At 47.3% G+C, this 26,925-nt stretch overlaps 1 protein-coding gene across 6 annotated transcripts in view; it reads left to right on the top strand.

The window, feature by feature from the left end:
• The window catches only part of LOC135396520 (mitochondrial 10-formyltetrahydrofolate dehydrogenase-like), a 121,842-nt gene that overhangs the window by 51,393 nt on the left and 43,524 nt on the right, over positions 1-26,925 (top strand). For all 6 annotated transcript variants that reach the window (XM_064627541.1, XM_064627538.1, XM_064627540.1 and 3 more), the window contains 6 exons: positions 9,844-10,078; positions 14,703-14,868; positions 15,337-15,441; positions 17,324-17,416; positions 17,672-17,806; positions 18,222-18,347. In XM_064627541.1, coding sequence (XP_064483611.1) covers positions 9,844-10,078; positions 14,703-14,868; positions 15,337-15,441; positions 17,324-17,416; positions 17,672-17,806; positions 18,222-18,347 — 860 coding nt within the window. The remainder of the gene's footprint in view (positions 1-9,843; positions 10,079-14,702; positions 14,869-15,336; positions 15,442-17,323; positions 17,417-17,671; positions 17,807-18,221; positions 18,348-26,925) is intronic.

Here is a 26,925-nt window from a genome sequence, read left to right as displayed (position 1 = left end):
TTCATGTGAGACTGAACAACGTTTCTGTTAGTTATTCATGACGGACCTCATAAGCATGTTGAAGTAGGTAGCACGATGCACAATTGGGCTAACCTATACATATTTCCTTTCTTTAAACCTACCAGCAAAGCATCATGTCGACTGTTTATGCGGCAGTTTTTATAATTGCTTGCGAAAGTGTGGAAATTTATTGAAAATTGAGGGAAAATATCTCAGCAACGATGAACTTAATTTAGAGAAAATGTTTCGCAACTCTTTATCGGAATGATAACATAACTATCGATCTTATTATCGTATCCTAACTACAATCTTGTCATCTTGTTAGATCAAAATACTATATTGCAGTTTCGATGCGCTACGCTTTCTTTCTTGCTTACTGTGTAGCTTTCGTTTGCTCTTCGCTGTGTAACGTTTCTTGATAGCCATACGCTCCTTCTATGCTCAACAACGCCTTGCAATCAGAGAGCCATATCAATATTCGCTATAGCGACTTAAAATCATTATAATCATCGGAAGTTTGACAAAGTATTTAGCAACGAAGATTAGCCACAGCGTTTTCTAAAATAAGAGCTGATATAGGGGTGGCTATCATTCCGAAATGTTTCAAATATGTAGTTTTCTTTTTTGACTATGTGCGTGTGTGTTCGTACACGTGTAGACGACAAGCGACTGGAGCGAACACCCGACCATCCCTTTCGTTGCCCGCCAGTGGAGCGCTTATCGGAGCGAGGCCACAGTAACGGGGAGGTTGTTAGATAATAGAGAGTTTTAGCAAACCGTTGATAACATGGCTTTCGTGGCTGGCGTGGACCGTATCAACCGGAACCAATCAGTAGATAAGATTCTGAGTCATACACGACTGCGATTGGTTCCGATAGGCACGATAACCTTACCAACTGTCTGCTAAAACTGCCTAATAATAATAATTCGGGGCTTTACGTCGCGAGACAACTGTGGGAAGTTGTTAGAAGTGGCAAGCATAGTACCTGCCATGCGTATGTAACGATCGAGTTTCATGTTGGCGGGGGCAGCGTAGCCAGCGGCGTTAGCATGTTCCTAGAAACGCACGTGAAATCGACCTCGCCTCTCGATCGAGCTACCTTTATTACTGCTGTCGTCGTCTGGCAAGTACCAGCGTCAATGCCGAGCGGGTTAAGGTGTCCCGCTCGTTGGTGGTACCCAAGGTCGTGTTGAAGACTGGGAGGTGATGGGTTCGAATCCTACCACCAGCTGTGCTGTCTCAAGTTTTCCTTGGGTTTTCTGAAGACTTTCCAGACGAATGTCGGCACAGTTCGCCCTGAAGTCTGCCCAGGACGCATACTAACCCTTTGTTCCCCACTCCTTCCTGCTCTCCTCTCTCCATATCTGTAGGCTTGTCATAGCCACTGTTGCTTCGCGGCGCTAACACGGAATGAAAAAAAATCATCTGGCAAGCGCAGTCCACATAAAACACGTTCTGCATGTAGTGTGCACGTCCAGTTCACTGAGACATGTGCCGTGAACCGCGTTTTCACTGTTCCTGGCCACTACGGAAGATTATGCCCCTTTAAGAATGAAGGCCGACTTACTTAGTGTCGATGAACTTAGCGTGAGGGTAAATGCAACCATATCAAAAAGCGCAGTGACGCGTGCGAGTTGGGGCGTCATACGCAAGGTTCATTGCGCATGAGGTAACAGAGACGACACGACCACTTTCGTTGTCTCGTCTGCAACGATATTCCAGCGTTCAAAATACCAGATCTCCATTTTAAACAAAATCCCAAATTACAACATGAAAGCAATATCTCTAAGAATGACCGTGTTTGATAATAGGATATCAAGCAGCAACGTGACACTTTCGCGGCTTTCGATGTTCATCCAAGTCGTTTTAGCGAATGAAATTCACAGTTTAGCGACGGTAAGCCTTAACCGAGCGGATGCGCTGGAGCAGACGTTGGTTAAAGGGGTTGGGTAAATCTACTCCAATTTGGGTTTCCGTAGATGTAGTTCATTACATCATGGACGCATTGTACTACACGCGAGAATACTACGGAAAAAGAATTATTCTATCTGTCGTACTTAGCGAGATACAAGCCCTCGAACCATGGAGGAAAGAAGAAAAGGAGGCGCCCCAACGGCTCTTCCGCAGAAGAGAGAAGCGAGGGCAAGTGACGTGACGATAGGAGATGAGATATAGCTTCTTTGGAGCTACGCGAGGGGTCACGTTTCCTCAATAGTCTAATAAGGTCGCTTAACACACGCCACCTTGGGGGTCACTTCGACGCGCTAACCACCACACCTCTCCAAGTATTCCGAAACTATGCGTTGGGGGCACCCATAGAGATGTATGTAACCGAAACCGGAAGGCGAGCGGTGATGTCACTGGTAACATGTCGTGGCCCCCAATCTCGGCTTCACTTCTCGGAGCAATAGAGCTCCTCCTCTCTTTCCTTCCTCCATGCCTCGAACACACTCCCGAGCAAAGCGCAGAGACGTCAGCGAGCTCAGAGTTGCGTACATTCCCATTGGCTGTCGTAAGCACGTGACTTCTTGTGCGCCGCCACACTGGAGGCGACGAGGGCTGTGGTGTCAGAGCCGCATGAGTTTCACTAGGAGGCGAGCAGTTTTCATCTTCACCACCACTACCAGGAGGTGACCGGGGTTCGAATCCGGGCGCCACTACCACCTCATCAGTTTCGGTATTCACGGTGGCCATTTTCTCCGCTTCTGATACCCTATTTGCTGGGAAACTTGCAATGAATGTTCACATCGATGCGAAGACTCGTCGTTTGCAAGGTCGTCAACCCACAAGGACGGCTATTCGCGTTTTGCATGACCTGTAGGTGGCGCATCTAAACTCCAACGTGGCGGACGTATCCAGGTTGTCGGATAGTTTCGATTTTGAGATTTCTGAACTGCAATGTTGATTCGCGATGCGTTGAAGGCGAACAAGTATTAAACGCTAGCTCATACAGGGTGTTTCACCCAAAGTGATAAAAAATTCTAATTGACGACGTACTCCTCGGAGGATTCTGGGACTTTCGGCAATTACCTTCTGGGAACTTTTGCCACCATTGAGGAAGGCTTTGGACAATTTTTAATTGCGGGAAATTTATATTTTCAATTGAACTTTGAAAATTGCCAAACGCACCTCATTTTTTTTTTTACAGTAATATGAAGTCCTCCATGAATAACTGCAGACTCAACAGAAACTATGAGCACTATCGCAACAGAAATGGACGAAAAAATTTAGTAAAAATTACGCTTTAGCCCCGCCTGCTCGATTTTCGCAAAGCAGTGAGAGCGAAATGTAAGTCTAGATTAGGAAGTGTCCTCGCCTTTATTTGTTTTGCCTTCTTTTTGATAACACGGTTGTTTTGTTTTCTATGTAATAAGATGGTCGTCATCAGCATCTAGGTCAAACGGGGAAAAAAGGTAAAACAAGAGGCGGGAACTCCCCCTCCTCTCCCCGCATCTTCCGTGCGCTCTTCTTTGCGACAATCAAGCAGGCAGGGCTAACGCGGAATTTTTCGTAATTTCTTTTTTTTTTCTATTTCTGTTGCGATACTGCATAGTTTTTGTTGGGTGTGTGGTTATCCGTGGAGGACTTTATACTTCTGTTAAAAAAGAAAGTGAGATTTGTTTGGCAATTTTCAAAGTTCAATGATCTCTTACAGATAAGATTTTCTAAGTGTGTAGCGCGCGTACGAATGTAGTTTTTTTATTACAGGGTAATGTTTCGACACCCGTGTGCAGAGGTGGGCACCCTCGCGAGGGCTTGTAAGGGTGAGGGCTCCCTCACCCTCACCTCACCCTCACCTCACGGAATTTGAGGTGAGGTGAGGAGCACCTTTTGGAGCAATTGGTGAGGTGAGGAAAAAATCTTCCTAGAAGACGCTGAGGTGAGGTGAGGGAAAGTTTCCTTGGGAAAGACTGAGGTGAGGTGAGGAAATTTTTCAGAAATAATGTTGATGTGAGGTGAGGAAAATTTTCTGAAAACTTTTTGAGGTGAGGTGAGGAAATTTGTTCTCCAGAAAGGCTGAGGTGAGGTGGGATGAGATACATTTTCTGAAATTTTTTAGGTGAGGTGTGGTGAGGGAAATTTTGTTAAAATTTTCTGAGGTGAGGATTCCTTTTTCATGTGAGGTGAGGAGGTTTTTTCGTGTGCCGAGAGAAGAAAAGGGAAAATTTGTCCGAAAATTTTGAGGTGATATGAGGAAGTTGGCAAAAGGTAGTTGTTAGGGCTGTCTTCTTTACTTTATTTGTTTTTTCAGTGACTGTTGTAAACCGAACGACGCGAGTCGTTGCACTTCACTATCAATAATCGCTGCTTATTGGCTGGTCCTGAGTCCTGACGATGGGTCTAGACTCTGGCTGCTCATCCCACAAAAAGTAGGGGGCAATATGGGCACGACATTGGGTGCGCTGATGACGTGACACTCATACGATTATGATTCACAAGGCTGCGCTTCGATTCGACCACCACTGTAGCGCTCAACCTATCGGATGCCATGCGAAGGCGGTGAACGAGACAATTAGCAATGCACCTGCCATCCCACTAGCTGATGGCGAGCGGCCATGATATAATGCGTAGGACATGATCCGTAAATAATTTTAGCTATCATCGCCATTCATCAGGTACTCACCGCAGTCGTGGCGCTTTCTGACCTCTGTTGCGCTTGCGCCACAAACACCTACAGTCACAATCTACCGCTGAAGCAGAGAGTCGGGACCTGATGCTTTCGTCTCGATAGTCGATACTTGCTTTACGCTGCGTACTTTCGTCATTTAAAAAATTGAGAAGCGTCGACCTTGAGCAGGGAGGGGCACCCTCCTAACTGCAAGTGAGGTGAGGGCGCCTTGAACCCCCTCACCTCACGGAAATTGGGGTTGAGGTGAGGGAAAATTTTTTTATGGAAGGCTGAGGTGAGGTGAGGGAAATTCTCTGAAAGGTTTTGAGGTGAGGAAATATTTTTTCACTAAAGGCCGAGGTGAGGTGAGGAAATTTTTCTGATAATGTTTTGAGGTGAGGTGAGGGAACTTCTCCGAAAAGTAGGTGAGGTGAGGTAAGGACAAAGCTCCGTCCAGGAAAATCGAGGTGAGGGCAAAGACCGTGAGGAGTTTTGCCCACCTCTGCGTGTCACTGGCGCGCATGTTTTGGGGAAACCTTAACGAAACGTCGTATTCTTTCTGCATTCATTCCCCAGTGATTTGTCGCGGTGAATCAAATGCACAGTCACAAAACTGACTTGGTATTCGCGTTTTTCGCCAAATCGACGCCGCACAGCGGAGAAAAAAGGGACTAGCCGATCCAGGTACACACGGCCGACGACCCCGCGTTCATTTGCGGAAACCTTGCTGCTTTTCGCATGGGTCGCTGAGCTGCACCTGTATTTTGCTGTTGAAATCATGGATGAAGGAAACAGTGCAGACAACGACCAGCAAACTAAACCAAACGACTTTTGTTCTGTGCCACAACGCGACTATGCGCGCCGAGGGGACAGTAGTTTGTCTTTCCACGTTTTCTTCTTTCCACACATGGAACACCGCCTACTTTGACGCATCCTCGGAAGAGATGGATTGAGCGACGCAAAATCAGCAAACCTGTTACATCAGCAATGCTTATGTGTGTATTGCAGAGCTCTAGGAGCGGTACTGCCTACATATCTGATGAACGTTCTTTTTCTTTACTTTCTTTTTCTTTTTTTCTTTTTTTCTGAAGTACACTTCTGCGCAACTCACGTCAGGAAGGGAAGCAAAACCTAGTCTAGGCAAAACACAACAATATTTTTCAAACTTGAGTAGCCATTATGTGCAATAAAGTACAAGGGATAGCGCGAAAACGTATATCAAGTCCTTTTGTAACTGTGCATTTGAATCAGCGCGTCAAATTACTTGGGAAAGAATGCAGAAAGAATGCGACGTTTCGTTAAGGTTTCCCAAAAACATACGCATCAGTGACACACGGATGTGGCAACATTACCCTATAAATTCTAAACTACATTCGTACACGCGCTACACACTTAGAAGATCTTATCTGTAAGAGAGCATCAGCACAGATATCCTGTGCTTGCATGTCTCTGACATTCCTGCAGCACGGGACACTCACTGCTTGCTATTTCGGCCTCGCAACCGGTAAACGTGAAATTCATCTTCACGAAGTGTGGTTCATCAAACACGCCGGAACTTCGCAAATATTACGCGACAACTATAGCCTTCTCTTTGGACAACTCGGTTACGCCTGTCAGAAGTATATGAGCAGCGTTTAATACTCGTTCGCCTTCAACGCATCGAGAATCAACATTGCAGTTCAGCAATCTCAAAATCGAAACAAAGTGACAACCTGGATACGTCCGCCATGTTGGAGTTCAGATGCGCCACCTACAGGTCGTCGAAAACGCGAATACGTTTCGCGCTATCCCTTGCGCTTTCTTACACATAATGGCTACTCAAGTTTGAAACTGGTTCTGTTGTGCCCAGAAAAGGTTTTGCCGAAGACTAGGAGGCGGTGGGTTCAAATCCCGCAGCCGGCTGTGCTGTCTGAGTTTTCCCCTGGGTTTTCGCAAGACTTACCAGACGAATGTCGGAGAAGTTCCCCCTGAAGTCGGCCTAGGACGCTTATTAACACCCCCCCCCCCCCGGGCGTCGTATTCTAGGCGATGGCGGCGTCAGACTGACCGATTCGAAGTTCTGAACCTGCGGATTCTTATCTATGGAACTTCAGGATACCCCTCAATGCGGCCGTTCCTTCAAGCGCCTCAGCATGGCGTATATTCAGCGGACGACTCCGCACAACGATACTGACTGGAACGCACAATGATATATGTCGTTAATGTTCAACATCAGTTGTTGCTGGAATGCAATTCAGCGTAGAAGACTAGACGAGAATAAAGGGCATCTGAATTGGCACTTAGGTTAAAATTGTGCTGTTTGAGTAGTAAGTTAGTGGTAAGTGGTAGTGGTTAGTAGTAAGTGAGTGAGTAAGTAACTTGTTACTTACGGGTAGCGAGAACTCGTTCCTTTTCCTTTTCAGTAACTTGTTTCGTAGTTAGTTTCTTTGTCCTGAGGTACAGAGAAACTGCATTTCCTTCCGTTTTTTCCGGCAAGGTGTACATGTCTTACTGTAACGACTTCTTTTTTCTTCCTAATCTATATCTATCTGCTCAGAGGTGGGTGGGTGGGAGAGTTAGTTAGTTAGTTAAATAAGATCAACCTAGGAGCTATTACCAACCCACCATGGGTGCTACCTGCTCCATCGCTTAAAAGTCATTACGGTCGTTAGGAGCTAACGAGTGGCGGGAAATTCAAAAAGATGGGCACGTGACACATTGCGCGTGACGTATACCACGCCATTCACGTATCGCGCGAAGAGCACCGTGCACGTGTTTTATCACGTGCCCTTCTCGACGAGGAGTGTCCTACCCCTCGTTAGCTCGTAACGCGTGCAAGCGATTAAGCCCATTACAAACTCTAAATCACAGCGGGATCCCTCACATACTCACGGGCACTTAATCAATGGAGCGGGAAAAGATAATAGCGCACTACAGATCTACAAAATACGGTGTCGGCAGTTCACACTAAAGGGAGTTCGTACTTATTGTACGGCTCGGGACAAAAGTTGAGGAACACCGGGGTGTCGCATTTGTCCATTGGCGCCACACACTAGCGGCAGACAGGAGAGAACACAAGCACTAAGAGATGGATAGAAGAGCCGGAAACCCGTTTCTTATTCTATCTCTTTCTGATATCTAGTAGGTGGCGGCTTCGGTGATGAAATACGCCAGTGCCGTGTTCCGTAAATTTTTGTCCCAAGCTGTACTTGAAAAGTAATGCGTTACCCGTAATGCATTACATTTTGATTGAGTAATACGTCACAGCATTACTCATTACTTGAAATGAACGTTCTCGCATTATCCCGACGGTTAAAAATCATACTGTGTCGAGCCACGGAAAATCCCTGGTTTTTCCAAGCCGTCTTTAACAATGACCCGGAGGAGAACCAAGCGTGAGATGTTGTGAACAACAACGAAAGAAAAGGATAATAATTGGGAGTAGATTTACACGTAAGGTGAGTCAGCCTATTTGTATGGCGACATGCTGCAAGAAAAGGATGTTTCATAATAAATAAGGAACTTTTAAGCCATGTGCACACATCATATGAATAAACGCGAAAATATATTATAATTGCCATATAATCCTGTTTGCACAAGACATTATTGGGTGAGCAGCACTTAGTAGCAATTGTGGTGGCTGCAAAGTAAGAATGTTCACACGTATTAAGCAATCGAGTGATTTATTTATTTCACACGAGAGAACTGATGTTCTGAGGCTGGAACAACAGTGACTTTTCATCTTTCATTATTTTACGACCGGCAATATCGGGGTCCTCCTTCTCCGGTAGGCCAATAGGTGTCCAGATGATGCCATCACCCTTTTTATCCTCTAAGGCTTTTTGGTCATAGGAGAATTAACGAAAAAAAAAAATGCTGCTGTAACGAGCGATTGGCTGTTTTTGTCTCGCACTGTACACCAAGTACTACTGCGCTGGGATAAATGTAAAATACGCTTTATGCATTTGCACAAATTCACTGGCACCGATTTGGGGAATATTGGAGTGATTGATACCCGTGATGCAGGACTTTATTAGACACCCAGAGAATGTAATGCCAGAGTAATGGCATTATGTGGCCAAAGTAAGTGAGTAATGGTAATGCATTACAAAATAAATTTCCCCACCTCTGTATCTACTGTGAAAACATGTCGCGCGAGCGCTACATGTCCCATATAATCTTTTTCTTTTACTAATAACGCTTTTTGTTTATTGTGTAAACCGCTTAAGCCGCAAATGTATCTGGCGCCCTTTCACTGGTCCTTTAACCTCTCTACTACACCAGCCTATGTGACATGGTTAATGGCGTAGTTTTTGAAGCACGCCAATCACCGTCATTGGGACAGAGTGTATGCCGTCAACCCTGGATTTATGAACGGTTCACTTTCCTGGAAAAATCGTTCGTATATCGAGGGATTTATAAATGGACGTCTGAAATGACGGATGAGTGTCGTGACCCATAGGTAACCGTTCATAACACCAGGGAAGTACTTGTTAGTACACATGCCTTCCAGAGTCAATCCAAGCTACCCTATTCCGATCTGGGTCGGTAGCGCGAACGTGTCGTCCGGGAGCGAGCGTACGTGGTATATGACGCAACGTAACGCTAGCGATGAGAATTTGGTATTCCCGACGCTCCAAACGCGTCGCCCGTAAACTACGGTGTCACTCACGCGAACGACAGCCTCGGTAGTCGAGATGACTGCAAGTTACATCACGTGGCTGCTACCAACACCGCCGCGGTCGGCGCCCCCTGCCTTGACGTCAACGTCGCTGAGCCACAGCCGGGGGCTGATCCAGACCCTCACTTTGGGGAGGGCGGGGGGACGTTTTCCGCCCGGATGGCGGAAAACGTCATCATATCTCTAGGGCTTGTGTGCATACGTGACACCTTTCCTATGTCTAGACACGTCCTGTGGGCTCTGTTCCCTTGGAAACAACGTGCATCAGTTTCAACTGTTTACGATTTCTTTCTCGACAAGTATTGTATGACGAGGAAAAATAGCGAGTTTTAGTGCATCGTACCCTATTGCCTTTGTGTACGTAAGGTACGTTGGTGGTTGTGCGCACTCGCAAAACAAAATACGCAGAATCAACATGCTATCTCTTGCGTACGCAAAGGCGATATCGCGGTGGTTCTGAGCACAGCGCGAAGCTCTTCGTTTTGCGCACGCGCATAACCACTAACGCTATTCCTTACGCACTCAAAGGCGATAGCGTACGATGTACTAAAACTCAGTAATGTCTCTTTGCAGCGACGACAGCGCAGGCGGACGGAACGCGCGTCTTCAAGTTTCCTCGGTGGCGACTCAAGGGCAAAATCCTCCCCGAAGTGTTGGAAGTGTACCAGTCCACGGGGGCGGAGCTCAACGTGTTACCCTTTTGCACTCAATTTATTCCTATGGAGGTTATCACTCTCCCCAAGTACCAGTCCATAATCTACCACCCCTCTTTGCTGCCAAGACACAGAGGAGCATCTTCTATAAACTGGTAAACACTGTCTTGTACTGTGATGGGGTTCCGAGAAACATTCCATGTTCATGATGTTTTGAGAGCTCACAAAGACTAGATATTCTGCTTCGTGGGAGCTACAGTCACTATATAAGTGACTGTAGCGGGAACGGATGAATAAAGCCTGGCGCAGGGCACGTAATTTCTGGCAAGTACCTTCTCTGGCTGTGCATTGACATTTCCCATGCAGATGGTGAGTCAGTATGCACAGCCAGAGCGTAATGTGGAAAGCTCGTTTGGAAACGACGGAAAACTAGGTGATCTTGCCACTCTTCGACTGCTGTTGCAGGTGTAACCCGCAAAGCAATTATATATACTCGCAGACCGTTATGAGTAGGATTCCGGTTTTTGGATTTATCCCCCCCCACCAAAAAAAAAAAAAAAAAGGTGAAAACGTAAGCTGGTAAAATTTAAAGCAGTTCGTACTTCTCAGAAAAAAATACATCTTCGGAAGTTCGAATAACCGAGTAGCTCAGCAAGAGAAGCCGTGCCGAGATGACTGGTTGACGTTGTTGGTTTGCTTTGTCGTTTCCTGTGTAGTACAGTAAACTACAGTGGTACTTCGTTCTACGTTCGTTCTTGTATGGGTTTCTACAGGTTTGCCATTCACTTTATAGCTCCTTTAATGCCACAGCCCACTAGTAAAAAATGATTGAGATGAGTAAAGTAGTCCATCGATGTCCAAGATGGGTCACCGCTATACGGTCCGTGCTGACATCGCGCGTAAAAGCCCTTTGTCCGCTTCGAAATCGTGGATATAGCGGCAGCGGTAGTATACACAGATACACAGACACGACGACTGAATCGATGAGTGCCTTCGTCATACCTGCCTGTGGTGTTGAAAGTGGAGTGCGTTTGTCCCATGCGACATCGTCGACAGCAGCTGAACTGTACGCTCTGCTCATGGCTATGGAATATATAGCGTCGGCTCATTCACGGACCAAGTGGGTTATTATCTCGGTTTTCCAGGCTGCTCTGCAGTCCCTTGTTTCTGCAGGAACTACCAGCCCTTGCAACCCTGTAGTTGCTAATGTAAAACTACACGCAGAGGCGGTGGCTGCTGGACAAGACATGTTCTTTCAATGGATTCCAGGACACTGCGGCATACCTGGGCATGATGCGGTTGATGCTGCGGCACGCAGAACACATCAGAAGCGTGCGTCCCGACTCATATACTTCACCAAGTCCGACGCTAGGGCCATGTTGACTGTGTTGTGTCGCCAACCGGCTGAGGCACAGTGGCTCTCTGGCGGGGCTCGCGCTTCGCTGCTACATCGCTTTGACCCGGAACTTGCATCTACTTTTCCGACATCGTTCCCTAGGCCGTTTGCGTCACTTTACCACCGCCTCCGCCTCAACATGCCCTGCAGCCGACGTCTTCTTCACAAGCTTGGAAAGGCGGATTCACCCAACTGTGGCACCTGTGGGACTGTTGAGGACACTGGACATATCTTATTATCCTGTCCACGGTATCAGCAGCACAGAAATCTCTACAAGCTTCCTTAGCTCGGCTGGATGGCAGACCATTTGATGTCGTTAAGGTTCTGGGCCCTTGGACACCCGACCATCAGTTTCACGCCATGCAAGCATTTGTGCGATTTTGCGCAGACTCCAAGTTGGTGGACACAGTGTGACTGACAGTGTGTGTGGACAGTGTTTGTGAGTGACTGATTGAGAGTCTTTGTCACTCATTGATTTGATTGTCGATAGCCATTTGTGTTTTCCAAAGTGATCTGGAGTAGCCGGCTCTCGTAATCAGTGCCTGTTTCTCAATTTTTTTCTTTTCAACTCAATTCAACTCGTGGATATATTTTATCACAGCGCCGAACTGCCGATGTCTTGATTGGGGGTGCCACGGCCCCGGTACTTTAGGAGGTAAACTAAACGATCGGCTGTCCAGTACTGTCAGCCGCGACAGAAAAAGGCGGCGGGCTCTGCTGTAGCGTTTGCACGACATTATGTTGTGTTCCATTGCCTCCAGAAGACCACACATAGAGCAGTTGGGGAATATGCCTTCTCGATCTTATGTAAGAAGCGTCCGCTGTAGGGGACGTCGGTCCGGAATCAGTCGAATAATATCTCGTTCGGCCAGTGAAGCGACGCAAGTATACAACAAATATCAGGTCCTGCTCAGTACCCCGCTCAGTATCTCCTTGCAGTTCCACCAAGCCAAAGGTTTCCGTACACTGTCTTGCTCGTCGGTAGCTCGTTTCAATGTCATCGATGTTTCGTCCCACTCACCTGTCGTAGAACAGCGTCAGTGTCATGGTGTGTGGACCTAGATCAGGTACGCAGAATACATCGCCTATCCAGCCACACAGAAGCAAAATATTTCCAAAAACTGTTCCTTTTGCACGTTTCTGTATGATAGGCAAAATATCACCTCTGTGTCATTGCTCAACGTTATCGCGCGTCAGCGTTCGGTCAAGCTCTCCGTTTGTGGGCCAACATCCCCTTAGTGTCGTATCCCCTCAGCTTCGGCCCTGACCTCGTATGCGCTACCTATGCAGACACTTCACTTCGCCACTGTACAAACGTTCATTCTGTGTCTTCGGAAAAAGAATGACGTGCCAACAGTTGTGGCCCGTCAATTGACCGTGCACCACACCCACCACCGGCATCGAGCTCAAGTATACACTGATGCTTCGGTCTCTGGAGGTGGGTCGTCTGCCGCCTTTTACATCCCAGAGAATGGAATTGAGCACGGATACAAACTCCCCCTCGTCTAATCTGCGGAGACTAAGGCATTCGCAATAATGGCCGCCTTGAGACACGTCTCCTCGTTGGCGCCCAGGGTCTGGACGATCCTGACCGACAGTAAAGTGGCTCTGGAGGCGCTGGCTCCTTACTCCGCTGCAGTCGTCGCTGACACCTACGCCACGATCATCGCCCTGCACTACGAACTTGTATCCCTGGGACACGGCGTGGTATACCAGTGGATTCCGAGCCATGTCAGAATTTCTGGCGATGATCGCGCTGACACTCTAGCTCGGCATGACACCGATACTGAGCAGCCCACTGTTCTTCCTCTTACGCTCTCTACAGGGTGTCCCAGAAAACGTGTCATTGAATTATACTAAGAAAACTACACCACCTAGAGTCATGCGGTCAATGGCATTTGTTCTTACTGGGTTTTTGCCACCTTCTGATGTGAATGTCATGTAACGTAAGTTTAATTATGCAAATTTTTGCGAGCTTAAGTCGGACATTTGCCACTTTTTTACCCCACCAATGTGAAGAGCGTGTCTAATTTACTCAAATTAATGATAATTGACAGTGATATTCAGGAGCTATCCCATCGGAAAAAATAGCAGAACATATGCTCTACGGAGCTCAAACAGAATAGCGATGAATTTTTCAGCGCAGTCTTTGTCAGTCCGACGAGAGGAGGTTGGAAACCCAGCCCACCCCGTCATCGCAGAAAGAGATAACACAGGCTCGGCTTATCCTGTCCGACTTTCGCTGGATAACGCTTTCCCTCTCCCAATTTTAGGAACCGTTGCTTTTTCTACTATCGCTCTGTGGGCTGGCTTTGGAACCTCCTTTCGTCGTACGGAGAGCGATTGCGCTCAAAAAGTCACCGCGCATTATGATCCGGTGCTCCGAAAAGCACGATATTCGGCTATTTTTATTTCCGATGGGATAGCTCGTGAATATCACTGTCAATTACCATGAATTTGAGTGAATTAGGCACGCTCTTCATATTGGTGGGGTAGAAAAGTGACTTTTACTCGGCAAATTTCGGAGTACAGTTCGCAAATATTTACATAATTAAACTTGGGTTACATGGCATTCACATCAGGAGATGGCAAAAACCTAATAAGAACAAATGCCGTTGACTGCATGATTCTAGGTGGCGTAGTTTTTTATTATAATTCAATGACACGTTTTCTGGGACACCCTGTATGTGCCAGCTCAAAATCCGCCGCTTCATTGCCAACTGCACGCAGCTTTTCCAACAAGAAGGTATACGCACCAATGCCTTCCTGCGATCCATTGACCCGCTAATGATGCATGCTGTGCATGGCCGCATCCCGTTGAGGAGACGTTGCTTCCTCGGCTGCGGCTGAATGTGGCATGCACGAACTCCACTCCTCCTATTTAATATGCGCCAGCTGCCTTCACCTCTTTGTCCCTCGTGTCATGTAGAAGCAGACGTGCAACGCATCCTCCTTGCCTGCCAGCGGTACGAAGGTCACCGGTCTAGTCTTAGGCGCCGTCTCGCTCATCTGGGCTGCCGATAACTTTCCTCCCGGTGCTACTTTGCCCTACTTGAGCACGCTGAAGTCACGTCTGCGCTGATACGATTCTTTCGGAAAGCTAAACTCGTGGACACTCCCTGATATCTCCTACATGACTGCCTGCACAGCGACTAGTGTAGGAGCTGTCTTTTTTCTCTTTTGTCTCTTTTCTCCATAACTTTTTGTGTCTCTGCTTCTTCTTCTTCCTTTTTTATCGTCATTGAACATATCACCCCCCCCCCAAAAAAAAAAGAGAGAGAGAAAGAATCGCTTGAGGCGATTTCAAAGGTCATTGTGTTACTTTCACTGGATTGAAGATGACACTGAGTAATTGGTGCCATTATGTACCTTATTTCACTCAGGACCTTGATTGAAGGCGACAAGAAAGCAGGATTCAGCATCTTCTGGGCAGACGACGGACTGGACACAGGACCGCTGCTGCTGCAACGTCAGTGTGACGTCGACCCGAACGACACGGTGGACAGTCTGTACATGCGGTTCATGTATCCTGAAGGAATAAAGGCTATGGTAAGCGTATATCACCACTGACGCCCGTGCTTGCGGGCAGACGTTCCCATTTGACACGTCCGAAACACCAAAGACAGGATCCAGATGACTGAGGGGAAGCATGTGCTCCCTGTGCACGCGTAAAATTACTTTGTAGGAAGTGCCTTTGACGTCGGTATTGAAGGTACAAAACGAGGTAGGAGTTTGGTAAACATTCGAAGCGCATGCCGGTGCAGAACACAGTCTCTTTATTCATGGAACAAAGCAACGAGTACATACCGAGGTACGACACCAGTAGTAGCCCACTGACTCCCTTCTTTAGGGTATTAGGGTAAACGCTTTTGAATGCTACTGATCACAGGCTCCTGGAAACTTTCGGAGGAATTCACGACCTTCATCCAGTTTGTCGCACATTACGTCATGCACGTGAAGCTCGTACAGCCTGGTACCAGATTTCCGACATTGAGTCCCTGCTTATTCCGTCTTCAGGGTGACGCAGTGGAGATGATAGCCAGCGGCACGGCACCAAGGACTGTTCAACCAGAGGAGGGCGCTTCTTATGACCCTATGCTCAACAAAAAAGAGCTCAGCAAGGTACAGTAGTCTCGCTTATCATCACACACCACATAACCAAGGTACATAACCAGCGACACAGCATTATCGCACATTTGAGCTCGATTGAGTGACACGTAAATTAGGCTAAAACGAGGAACTGCTTTCAAATGTCCACCAAAGTGTAAACATGCGAGCGCATAGAGAACAACGCTCGTTTCACGTCGCAGGGTCACGTGCTTTGGAGCAATGAAGCTGATGTCAGTAGGTACTGATACATGCTGGCGAGATAAACCGCTTTCTGGCCCAAGTAAGCTCCCGGAGGTTGTCTTTTCGTGCGGTCATTATGCGCGGGGTACAGGTTACGGGTCATTTGCATAGCAAAATTTGGCAATGAATATTTCAACGTTGATCTCAAGAAAAAAATATAGGAATAATTGGAGTAGATTATTGCGTATAAGTGAGGGTGGCAACAGGCTGCTTTAGTGGGTGCGGGTTTACCCGTGCTATCCGTCTACGCATTGCGGGTATACCCGCATTTTAAACACAACCCGCAGCGACACTGATTTTCTTCCCGCAAATCTCAAAACTGCGCGTGTATACCCGCACTCACCTCTTCTGGTACTTTGTTTGTTGATTTGTTTGATCTGATTTATTGTTGGGATTGAGGATTTATCCGAAAAACGTACGTCGCTGATATTTAAAAGATTTTGGCTTTATTCGAAAAATTTCACTTATGTGAGTCCCAGTAGAACCATGCCCTGACGACTAGATGACGAGGTTTGTATTTTGTGTGTGTGGAGATTACCAATCTCCGCGACAAGGATTGGTGGCTCGCTTTTCCTAAATCCACTGTGCAGCAGCCTTTCATTTAATAATGCGCCAAGCATCCGTGTTATTTATTTATTTTATTTTATATTTATTTTACCCTCATAAGTGGCTGGAACGAGCAACAAAAAGCCACAGCGCGTGGCTTGACGAGGTCATTGGTCCCATACAACAGCTGCAGAGTCACATGCACTTCAATAATAATAATAAACAATAAGACTAAACAAATCAGAAACAATAATGAAGTATGATACACTATAAACATCTCACCAAAATAAAAGAAAAGAAAAACAGCATAAAAGAAACAGAAGAGACAAAAAATGCAACTTTGCAACTCATAGTCAATACAGAGACTGTAATACACTATAAAACAGCTCACAGGTTATACAATCACTATGTGGAGAGGAAAAATATTAACTCCATTTGAAATATTGTTATGCGGGAGAACTCCATCCTTACCTGGAGGCTCCTCGACATTGGAGTCACTGCAGAGGGTATCCTATTTACTGATTCTGCTCGACATGCGGGCATTTTGAAATGTCTAACATATAAAAACAAACGCCCTGTATACTGATCAACGGGCGCAAACCTGGCGGGCCCTTCAATTTCTGCCGTAACAGTGTGCTGCATGCACTGTACAACATTAATTAATATTAGGCTGTGCATGTAGTTCGAGGTTGGAAGCCCCTTCTCGAAAAACCGCCAGTGCTAATCAATAAGGAAGCAACACGAGATTAATAATAGCACCGGTCGGGTGCATCGATGCTCAGTCGCTCTTCGACTCGACCATCCTGTGTTACATAAACTGTGACTAAATGGTGTCACTCTACCTTCCAATCGAATACATCCAAAGTAATGTAAAGTGAGGAGAGGAGAGGTTTCGTTTATTGCCAGTAACAGTAGCAGTGGCTCAGTAATGTGACTCAAGCACAACAACAACAACAATAAATGAAGAGGTGATGATGACATGGGATGTTCCTCCGTGGTAGCCACAGGACACTATACCCCACTTCACAGTGGTTAATATGAGAGGATGAATCATGGTGAGATTGAAGCGACGACAGGTCGGAGTGACTCAAGCAGCTCACAATTCCAGGTGGACTTTTCCAAGCTGACCGGAGAAGCGCTGCACAATTTCATTCGCGGGATGGACAAGGTACCGGGAGCCTGGCTTGTTCTGGATGGCCAGGTAAGACCTCGGAGAAGAGGAAATGATAATGATAGTTCATCGCTTTACGTCGTGAGACCAATATGATCATTGACATAAATTCGCCAAATTAAAGTTGATTGTTCGCGTTCCTTATGCATTTGTGTATGAAAAGATGTCTCAAATGTCACGAATACTCCCCTTTCGAAGCATCATGTGCAATTAACCCGTTTGGAGTCTTGTTTCAAGTGCTATTTAAGGAAATTCCGTCATGAACTTGCTGTGTAAAATTTTCAGGAAACGAAGGTGTTCGGATCAATGTTGTGGCCGAATGGAGCCGTCAGTGGAACAGAAATCCAGGTAGAAGGAATGTCAAAACCTGGCATCATTCACGACGCCGGTCTTCTGCTGTGCGGATGCGACGGTCAGCTGGTAAATATGACACGTCTAAAAGATTTATTCGGATCTTATTGCACGTAAAATAAATGATTTGTTTATTGCTCTCACTCATAAATTGGCATTTAAATTTTCTTCATGAGCACTGCGTTCCCAAATTAGTGCTTACTTTCTTACTTCGCAATCTTTACTCCTTACAGTCTTACTTTACAATCTTTACTACTTACAATCTTTACTACTTACAATCTTACTTTACAATCTTTTAGATTGTATACTTACTATTTCGTTGCAGATATTTGGTAACTTTTCGCGAACTGTTTCAACGGTTATGAATATGAGATGAACTTAATCATTTATACGTTAAATGAAACCCATAAAAATTCTGACACTCATCGAATGACTTCACGCTAGCATATATGTATGAATTGTTATATTTTGTTCCTCATTCAAGGTAAACGTACAGAAACTGATGTTCACAAACGGAAAGATGATTAACGCTTGCAGCTACGGACAGATAGAAGAAACCGGCGACCTGGAATATAACGTCGATGAACTTGCGATGGTAGAAACCATTAAGGTAAGTATCAGCCAAAAGGGAGAAACAAACTGTGACAGAGCGTCGTTTGTGCCCTGTCAAAAATGTTACCAACCATTAACTGTAGTTGTCACCAACACTAGAAATGGGCAGTTTTGTCCTTCAGATGTGTTAATTCTTCGTGATTTGTCGAAACATTTGAAATGTTTAGCACATGTGTTGCACAATGTTTAGGATACATTACAAGTATGAACTGTCTAATTATATAGAAACTATACTCCTGCACACAGTTCCACGAAGCCACGAATCATTATTATCCTAACGTTATCCTACTTCTCGAGGGGATCACTCTGGTTTACACTTCGCAAAATAAACTTCGAGAATAAACTCCCCAAAATAAATCACGAAAAAATCCACGGTGTATATATAAAGCCGTAAAAATCAGCTGTTGCGATACAAACGCTTCAGATTCAAACTTTCAAAATAAATCGTCTCTGATTGGTCGACAGGCACGGCAGCCTCAGAGCAGCAAAGGCTCTCGGCTCCCGCGTCTCAAAATAGTTCCCCGCAGGGTGTGGCTGTTTGCGGTGGGCTGGGAACGAGAGTACCGAGTCTGGACGAATCGTTTACTGTATTTTTCGCCGGCTATCAGGATTTTGTTGACACTGCTCGCCTGTCAAATTTGAGTGTGTCGAACTCAGAATTCGTATCGTAAGTCACCAAATCAGTTCCCGGTGTTGGTTCCAGCTATGGTGGACACCTGCTATATTATGAACATTGTCGCGGACATCGCCATTTTCCTGCAGGGCTGCCTTGGTTGTGAAATCTGAAAGTTGAAAAGTGACGATCGGACGAAAAAGCCCGATACCTTGTGGATGTGTTGTTTGTCCGTCTGTGTGTGTTCCAGCCTCAGAACCGTAGAATCGTGAAATCGGAACCTGCCTGTGTACTTTCCTGCCTGTGCTTTTCCTTGTGAGCCTACATTCTGATAAACGCAGGGAACGGGTACTGGACAGACTCTCGAAATTTCTTTCTGCAAATAAGCTGCATATGAATGCGAAGAAACTGTTTGTTTGTTTGCAAGTACTATTTTCTCTCGGATGAATAACTTAAGTCAGCAGAGGTGCCTTCATGTTTTGTAACCAGCATACGGTAATCTTAAAGTGTAACGAAATAAGATTCTAATTTCAGGAACATCCACATTGATTCGCGCACCTTCCTAGACAACGATTTACCATGCAAAAGCTGCAAGAGATGTATCTAGACATAATACTTCAAGCACTTTGTTTTCACTGGTCTTTGAATACCCTGGAACCGAAGAATGCCATTTTCATGGTCTTAAAAATCATGAAATTTTCTCACAGAAATGTTGAAATCTTTGCGTCTTTTTTATTCGTGTGGATATACAGTGCAAATTCTGGTTATCAGATGTTGGAACTCAAGAAAACCAAGAGCAATAAGTAACTGAAATCACAAGTGTGAGAAATGAATGGCACCCTCTGTTGTATTTGTTTGCCTTCCTATGATCTTCACATTCAGAAATCCCGAAGTACGTTTATTAGCAGGTCATGCTAAGCACCCATGCCAAGAAGAGGTCTAAAATTTACGGTACTAGCTACTTCATTGTATGCAATGGTACCCTTGCACCTATTTTTACAGCTTATAAATATTGTGCTGAAATCTGAAATCGCTATAAAACTTGCATCCTGCGCGACATTACATTAAATGTGCTGCTTGCAGTTCTGCAGCGTTGTTTCTCCCTCACGTTCAAGTGCAAAGACAAAAAAGAAAGCTCCGAGACTTACTCTCACACAACCGTCATTTCGGAGCCATGTCCTCACACTAAATGGTCACGAGCGTGCTTTTGAAAACTATGGCGGTACATAGGGAAGCGGACGTTGCATTTGCACCGACCTACTATTTCCAATAATTAAACGAGACCTAATTACTACATCCACTTCGGATGTAGAACATGTTGTCATACCTTATAACTGCAAAAATATGATTTCTTCAAGAATAAAAAAATCAGTCCATGGACACGCTATATGCACCGCACCTACTAGAAATTAACCAGTGGTTGCTGAAAATATACTGGTATTTGTGTTTTATGTGATGTATGGCCCACATATTCTTTTTGACCAGCTAATGCAGCGTGAGAGCTCCTACGCCAGACTAGCTAATTCCTCCTCTTTGTCCTCCATGCAGTCACATACATGTTACATTACAAGGGAGCTAGCTGGTACTAACAGATCCAAACAGGTGACTTAACATGAAAACAATCACATAGAGTGAATAACAACCACCTTTATTGACTTTGTTTGCTTGGTCGATGGCGACTGAAGGTGGCATATTTCTTTCCTCATTTTTTTTATTGCTTTGCTCCAGCTAAAAGCAGAAGCCATACACTGAGCAGCAGGGCATAATAAAACCCTCCATAAGCATCGCTTTGCCTCTTTGGCCTTGGCAAGCATGGCTTTGCCTCCACAGGCATGACTTCGACATAAATGCTTTGTGCCGTGATAAAGGGTGTTGCATAACTTAGAGGAGGACGATGGGCGACTAGGTGCATGGGATTGCGATTAGGGCGCGGCTCCTGGCTCGAGTTGGGATTCGGGGCACTTGTGGATTAAACCATGTTGGGCTTGGTCACCTGGAGTTTAGGTCTGTCCGACTCATTTTACGTAACACAATTTGGTGCCGATACCCGGGAGGCACCGGCCCTCCACATCGAAGCCGGATTACTCCGAAAGCTCCAGCAGCCAGCTATGGAACGCCTTTAAGGAACCCGAGGTGGAACCCGTGGTTTCTTAACAAGGACCATGGTCCGCCTGACCGACCTGTTGGCTCAGCCCAATCCATCGGGCGAAGACATCGAAGCTGTTCTCGAATATTTCATCACGAAACGACAAGCTCTCTGCGACCTTGATCGCTCAATCTTAGAGGCAACCCCAGAAGACGAGTTGGACGCAGAACTCAGCGGCACGTTGGAATACGAACAGAACCTCGAAGAGGCCATCGCACGAGCACGTCGGTCGCTGCGGCACATCCCGAGTTCGGCGCCCGTTGTCCAGCAGCGCTCTGATGCCTCGAAGTCTGTCGCACTTCCGAAACTCCAGATCCCAAAGTTCTCCGGCAAACTTCAGGAATGGCAACAGTTTTGGGAGCATTTCGACGTGTCAATTCATTCCAACCAAGCGCTAGCCGCTGTCGAGAAGTTCCAAGTATCTAGCGTCCTACCTCGTCGACGACGCGAAGCGCACTATCGAAGGCATACGCATCAATGGGGACAATTGCCCCACCGCCATCGCGGCCCTCAAGCACAGGTACGGCCGGTTAGGTTTATTGATGTCCGAGCACATCGACGGGCTACTAGCTCTTCGTCCAGTGACTTGTTCTGGACAGGTATCCCAGTTAAGGCATCTGCTTGACGAGGTCTCATTTCGCACGTCTGCGTTGGCGGCGTTGGACGTCCCCAAGGAGCACCACGCTGTCATCCTTGAACATGTCATCACGCGGTGCCTTCCCGAGGATCTTTGTGTGTTCTTTCGTCAACGAAGGGTACATGCGACCGATGCCTCACGTCGAGAACGCGGCGGCGACGGCACTACCGATACCTCGCGTCGAGACCGCGGAGGAGGTGGCGCAGTAGATACGCCGACGGAAAACGTCGAGGCGCTTATCTCCTTTCTCAAAGTCCAAGTCGAGACGTGGGAAGAAATTGCCTTAACGCGTGCAACCGGTCAGGCCTCCCAGCGTCTGAGCCGAAGTTCAAGCATTCTCCCTAGCCCGGCGACTGCCTCACCCATAGCAGCGACGAGCGGGCGTTCTCCTGGGCTAATGGATCATCAGCTACGTTCGAGTTCTCGCCCACCGTCTGACTCATGCCCGTTGTGCGGGTCCACCAATCACCCGCTTCAGTCATGTACAGTCTTTATCCCCCGCCGACAAGAAGCTACGTATATCTCGAACAGGCAGATGTTTTCGATGCGGGAAACCTGGTCATCCCTCAAGACTGTGCAGAACGGCGAAGCTGTTGTCCTGCGCCAATTGCCACGGCCGGTACCTTTCTGTACTGTGCGACATCCAGAGGCGTGATGCTCCGCAGCGCACCAGCGAGACACCCGTTTCTCAATCGGGGAGGCAGAATTCGACTCCGCAACCCCTCAGCCGTACTACGACGTCACTATCCTCAAGTCTGCAGAATACTGGGGGAATTGCTCGGCTGCAAACTGCTACAGTGTGGGCGTCTGGCCCGGCGGGCAGAAGGCAAATTCGCATCCTCCTCGACACCGGAAGCCAGCAGACGTTCATTCGACGTGACCTTTTGCAGCAGCTAAGTTGCGAGGTCGAGGGTGAATAGAATTTGTCTGTATTCTCATTTGCGCCGACGCATCCCAAGCATTACCGCTGCGAGCAGGTCAAGGTGCGCCTCGAATCCCTCTTCGACCGCGACTCCGCTGTCGTATTAACGGCTCTTGGCGTCGATGACCTTTGCCACGTCGTTGTTCCTCCATTGGGCATCAAGACAATCAGGGTAATGCAAGAGCGCGGCTTGCCATTTGCCGACACATGTCAGACCGCAGAGATTGGAGTGTTGGTGGGAGCAGACTACTATTGGAAGGTAGTCACCGATCATGTCGAACGCCTCGCTGCCGACCTCATAGCCGTTGAAACCATATTCGGATGGATTGTAGAGAACGTGGGGGGTCCCTTCCGTGGAACGATATCATCGTTGGTGTCAGTTTTCTTCCTCGCACACGAAGATCAGGATCACTTCGAGAGTATTGACCCGTCAGAGATGTGGCGTCTGGACGCCCTCGGCATTGCCGACCACGTTTCTGGCGACGAAGACTCCGTCGCCTCACTTTGCTTCTCAAGTCAAGTAGAAAAGCGTAATGGCAGCTATGTGGTTCCACTTATGGTTAAGGGCTCTGGACTTCCAGCCGAAGCAAACAACCGGGTAACGGCGGCGCAGCGGCTGGTCGCGCAGTTGCGTCAGTTTCGTTCTTCCCCGCAGCTACTTCTCAATTACGATTCTGTCATTCGGGAATACTTTGACGAGGGTCATGCCAAACGGGTTGCTGATGTTTCGAACCAAACCGACAACGTGTACTATATGCCTCATCACGCCGTGATCCGGAAGGACGCCGTAACGACAAAGCTCCGCGTCGTCTTCGATGCCTCGTCTCACTGCCCCGGCCAACCGTCTCTAAACAGTCTCCTCATGAAAGGACACAAGCTGAACACCGACCTCATACATCTATTACTGGTGTTTCGCTGCAGCACCGTCGTCCTCACGGCAGATATAAGAAAGGCGTATCTACAAATCAGTATTCGAGCAGATGATAGAGACCTCCTCCGCTTCCTATAGGTGCAGGACGTCGCCGCCCATTAGAGCCCGCAGACTGAGGAGTGGCGCATGACCAGGGTCCCCTTCGGCGCCACATTCAGCCCTTTCTTGCTGGCAGCAACCTTACAGCAGCATCTCGCTTCCGTGGCCTCTCGATACCCGATGACTGTCCCTCGGCTTCGTACAGGGTTTTACGTCGGCGATTTGGTTGTGGGATGCGCGTCAGAACCCGACGCCCTTCAAGTGTTGACCATTGACATACTCAAAGAAGCCAGTATGGACATACGGAAATGGACCTCAAACTCATCCGCACTTCGCGAGCGGTTTCTGTCGGACGAGGTTTTCTACGGCAACGCATCCGATGGCAAGGCCACGATCAAGGTGCTGGGCTTGTTGTGGGACCGGGACACAGATAGTCTCACCTTTTCGGTCAACCGAGCACTCACGTTGTCTGCGTCCCATCCTCCTACGAAACGTACGGTGCTCAAGACATTCCCCCTCATCTATGACCCGCTTGGCTATCTCGCATCCTTCATCATAACCGTAAAGCTCCTGTTCCAAAATGTATGGCGCAAGTCGTTGCCATGGGACGCTGAGTTTGCGACGGAAGATCATGTGGTCTGGGAGAAATGGAAGGCTGAACTGTCAGACATCGATGGCGCTGCACCTGCCGCGTAGCGTTTTTCCGCAAAGCAACGCCCTGCTTGATGTGCATTGCTTCGCCGACGCTAGTGCCAAGGCCAACGGCACAACAGTATACGTTCGCAGTCGCCCCACTAACGGCACGACATCTACGCAGTTGCTTTTAGCGAGAGCCCGCCTAGCTTCATTGAAAGAACTCTCGTTGCCGCGTCTCGAACTGCTGGCATGCCTGCTGTCCACGCGTCTTTACCGCCATATCTCGACGGTAGAAGCCATAAAGGTTGCCCCCACTCACTTCTGGACGGACTCAAGCATCGCGCTCCAATGGATTCAGTGCGACACGAACACTCTCCCCTCCTTTGTCAAGTCGATGGTGGCAAAAATCTTATCGTCTTCACGACCTGAACAATGGCGGCACTGTAACGGACGCGACAACCCAACCTAGTGACCGCGGCATCTCCGCCAGGTGCCTACGGAACAGCCCGCTGTGGTGGAGTGGTCCTCCTACCCTCCCAGACCCACCTCGAACTTGTGTCCTCTATGAGCGTGCCTGATTTCCTGCTTGCCTTGCGACGGTTCACCCCCTCCCTCATCTTTTCTGACAACGCTCGCACCTTTCGCAAATGCTCGTCCCTCCTCTCCCTGGTTAGCGCAAGGGATGTCCTAGACTTTGCCACCCAGCATCGCATCGCCTGGTGATTCATTGTTGAGCGAGTTCCTTGGTGTGGAGGCTGGTGGGAACGGCTCATACGAACTGTGAAGGAAGCCCTAAGACGCTGCCTTGAGAGAAAGCGCCTCACCTTTGAACAGTTGACTACGACACTCTGTGAAGTAGAAGCCATCGTCAACTCCCGCATACTGGAGCTGATCCCGGGGAGCTTGAGCCACTTACCCCATCGCACTTTCTGTTAGGGAAACGATCAGTGGCTTTGCCTAATGAATTCGATGCCGATGCATCACGCCAGAACGACCTGCGGCTCAGTTTTCTTGTCATTCAACAGGCAAGGGAGCAGTTCTGGAAGCGCTGGACGCACGAATACCTCGTTCAGCTGCGGTCAGCGCACGCAGCCACCTCGCCAGCAGTCTCCGAGACTCAACTGAGGGAAGGCGACGTCGTGCAAGTGCAAGAAGACAATGTCCGTCCATCGTTTTGGAAGTTAACTCGCGTGTCAAGCGTCATACGAGGGCGAGACGGCGTCGTACGGGCGTGCTCGCTGAGCCTGGCCAACGGGTCATCGATCGTCCGACCCGTCCAAAGGCATTGTCGCCTCGAAGCCGACGTGCCCCTGGTCCCGGCGCGGGATGATGTTCCATAACTTAGAGGAGGACGATGGGCGACTAGGTGCATGGGATTGCGATTAGCGCGCGGCTCCTGTCTCGAGTTGGGATTCTGGGCACTTGTGGATTAAACCTTGTTGGGGTTGGTCACCTGGAGCTTCGGTCTGTCCGACTCATTTTACGTAACAAAGGGTACTATGACTGCGTTCGCAGTACCATTTAAAAAGTTGGCACCTATAGGGCTAGATTGCAGCCCCCTATTGCGTGCAGATATTCTGATGCCTGCACAGCTGTAAGCTGTTCTTCCGCGTGAAAGAAAGCTTGAAGACTGCGTCCGTTGTGGCTCACTGCCAAAGACATACGGTTGGAGAAGAAATTACTGGACATAAAGCACAACGAGGCATGCTCCACCCAGGCCACAAGGAGGTACTATTACTTTGAGCCACCTTCTCTTAATGCAGCAAAAACACCTATTTCCACTGAAAGAAAGACTGTGGGCTTTTTTTTTCTGTTGTGGGAGAAGAGCACACGAGATCATCATAAATGGTTTCCAAAAGCTGTTACGTCGCATTCTGGCATGATCTGAGCCAATATGGTCAGCTTATGCAATATGATCTACAGAATACACATGCCAGCAGAATCTGAACATGCTATAGGAGAGGGTCTGTCCTTGAAATGATGAGATTTGTTCACTTTCCAGATGACTTCAGGTATGTGAAAACAGTCATAAATGTTGACAAAGCTGTTATGAAGCAGCGACTGCAGATAATCTGTAGAACTGGGCAGAACAGTAGAATGCAAAATTTGTTCAAAGTGTGCTATAGCGTCATACAGGTGGGATATGAATGAGCTGACGAAACATTTTTCTTGCGTAAGAACAAATACACCTGTAGGTTCTCAAAACGAAAAAGCAGAGTGTCGATTTTCGCAGGAGACAGCCACAAAGGCATGTTTTTTTGTTTTTGCTTGCTTCCTAGACGATCTCAACTGACGAACAAACTGCAGCACATTATGGTGACATATTTTTGTTTTGTTTTTAAGAAAAATAAACCTGTAGATTTTCAATATGTTACAGGAGAGGACTGGTTATACAAATAAGGAAGATTTCTATTAGACGACCTATATGTAAATATACTATCTGAAAAAAAAAGTATTTTTTTGGAAGTGCTCGATACTCTCAAAAGCCTGGTTAAGCAATGAATATAGATCAGCAGGATATTTTTATGTGACGCTAATCCCCATGCAGCAGTTTACAAGCACAGATAATCTAGGGCTCCTTCAATAACGCTAATTTGCCAGAAATTTATCGTAAACTTGACTCAAAATGTGCTCTGTTCTTGAGTTCTCACC

The sequence above is a fragment of the Ornithodoros turicata genome, chromosome 6 (assembly GCF_037126465.1).
Source record: "Ornithodoros turicata isolate Travis chromosome 6, ASM3712646v1, whole genome shotgun sequence".
Taxonomy (NCBI): Eukaryota; Metazoa; Arthropoda; class Arachnida; order Ixodida; family Argasidae; genus Ornithodoros; species Ornithodoros turicata.
The sequence above is the reverse complement of the archived record's forward strand: the minus strand, read 5'-3'. Positions and strand labels throughout refer to the sequence as shown.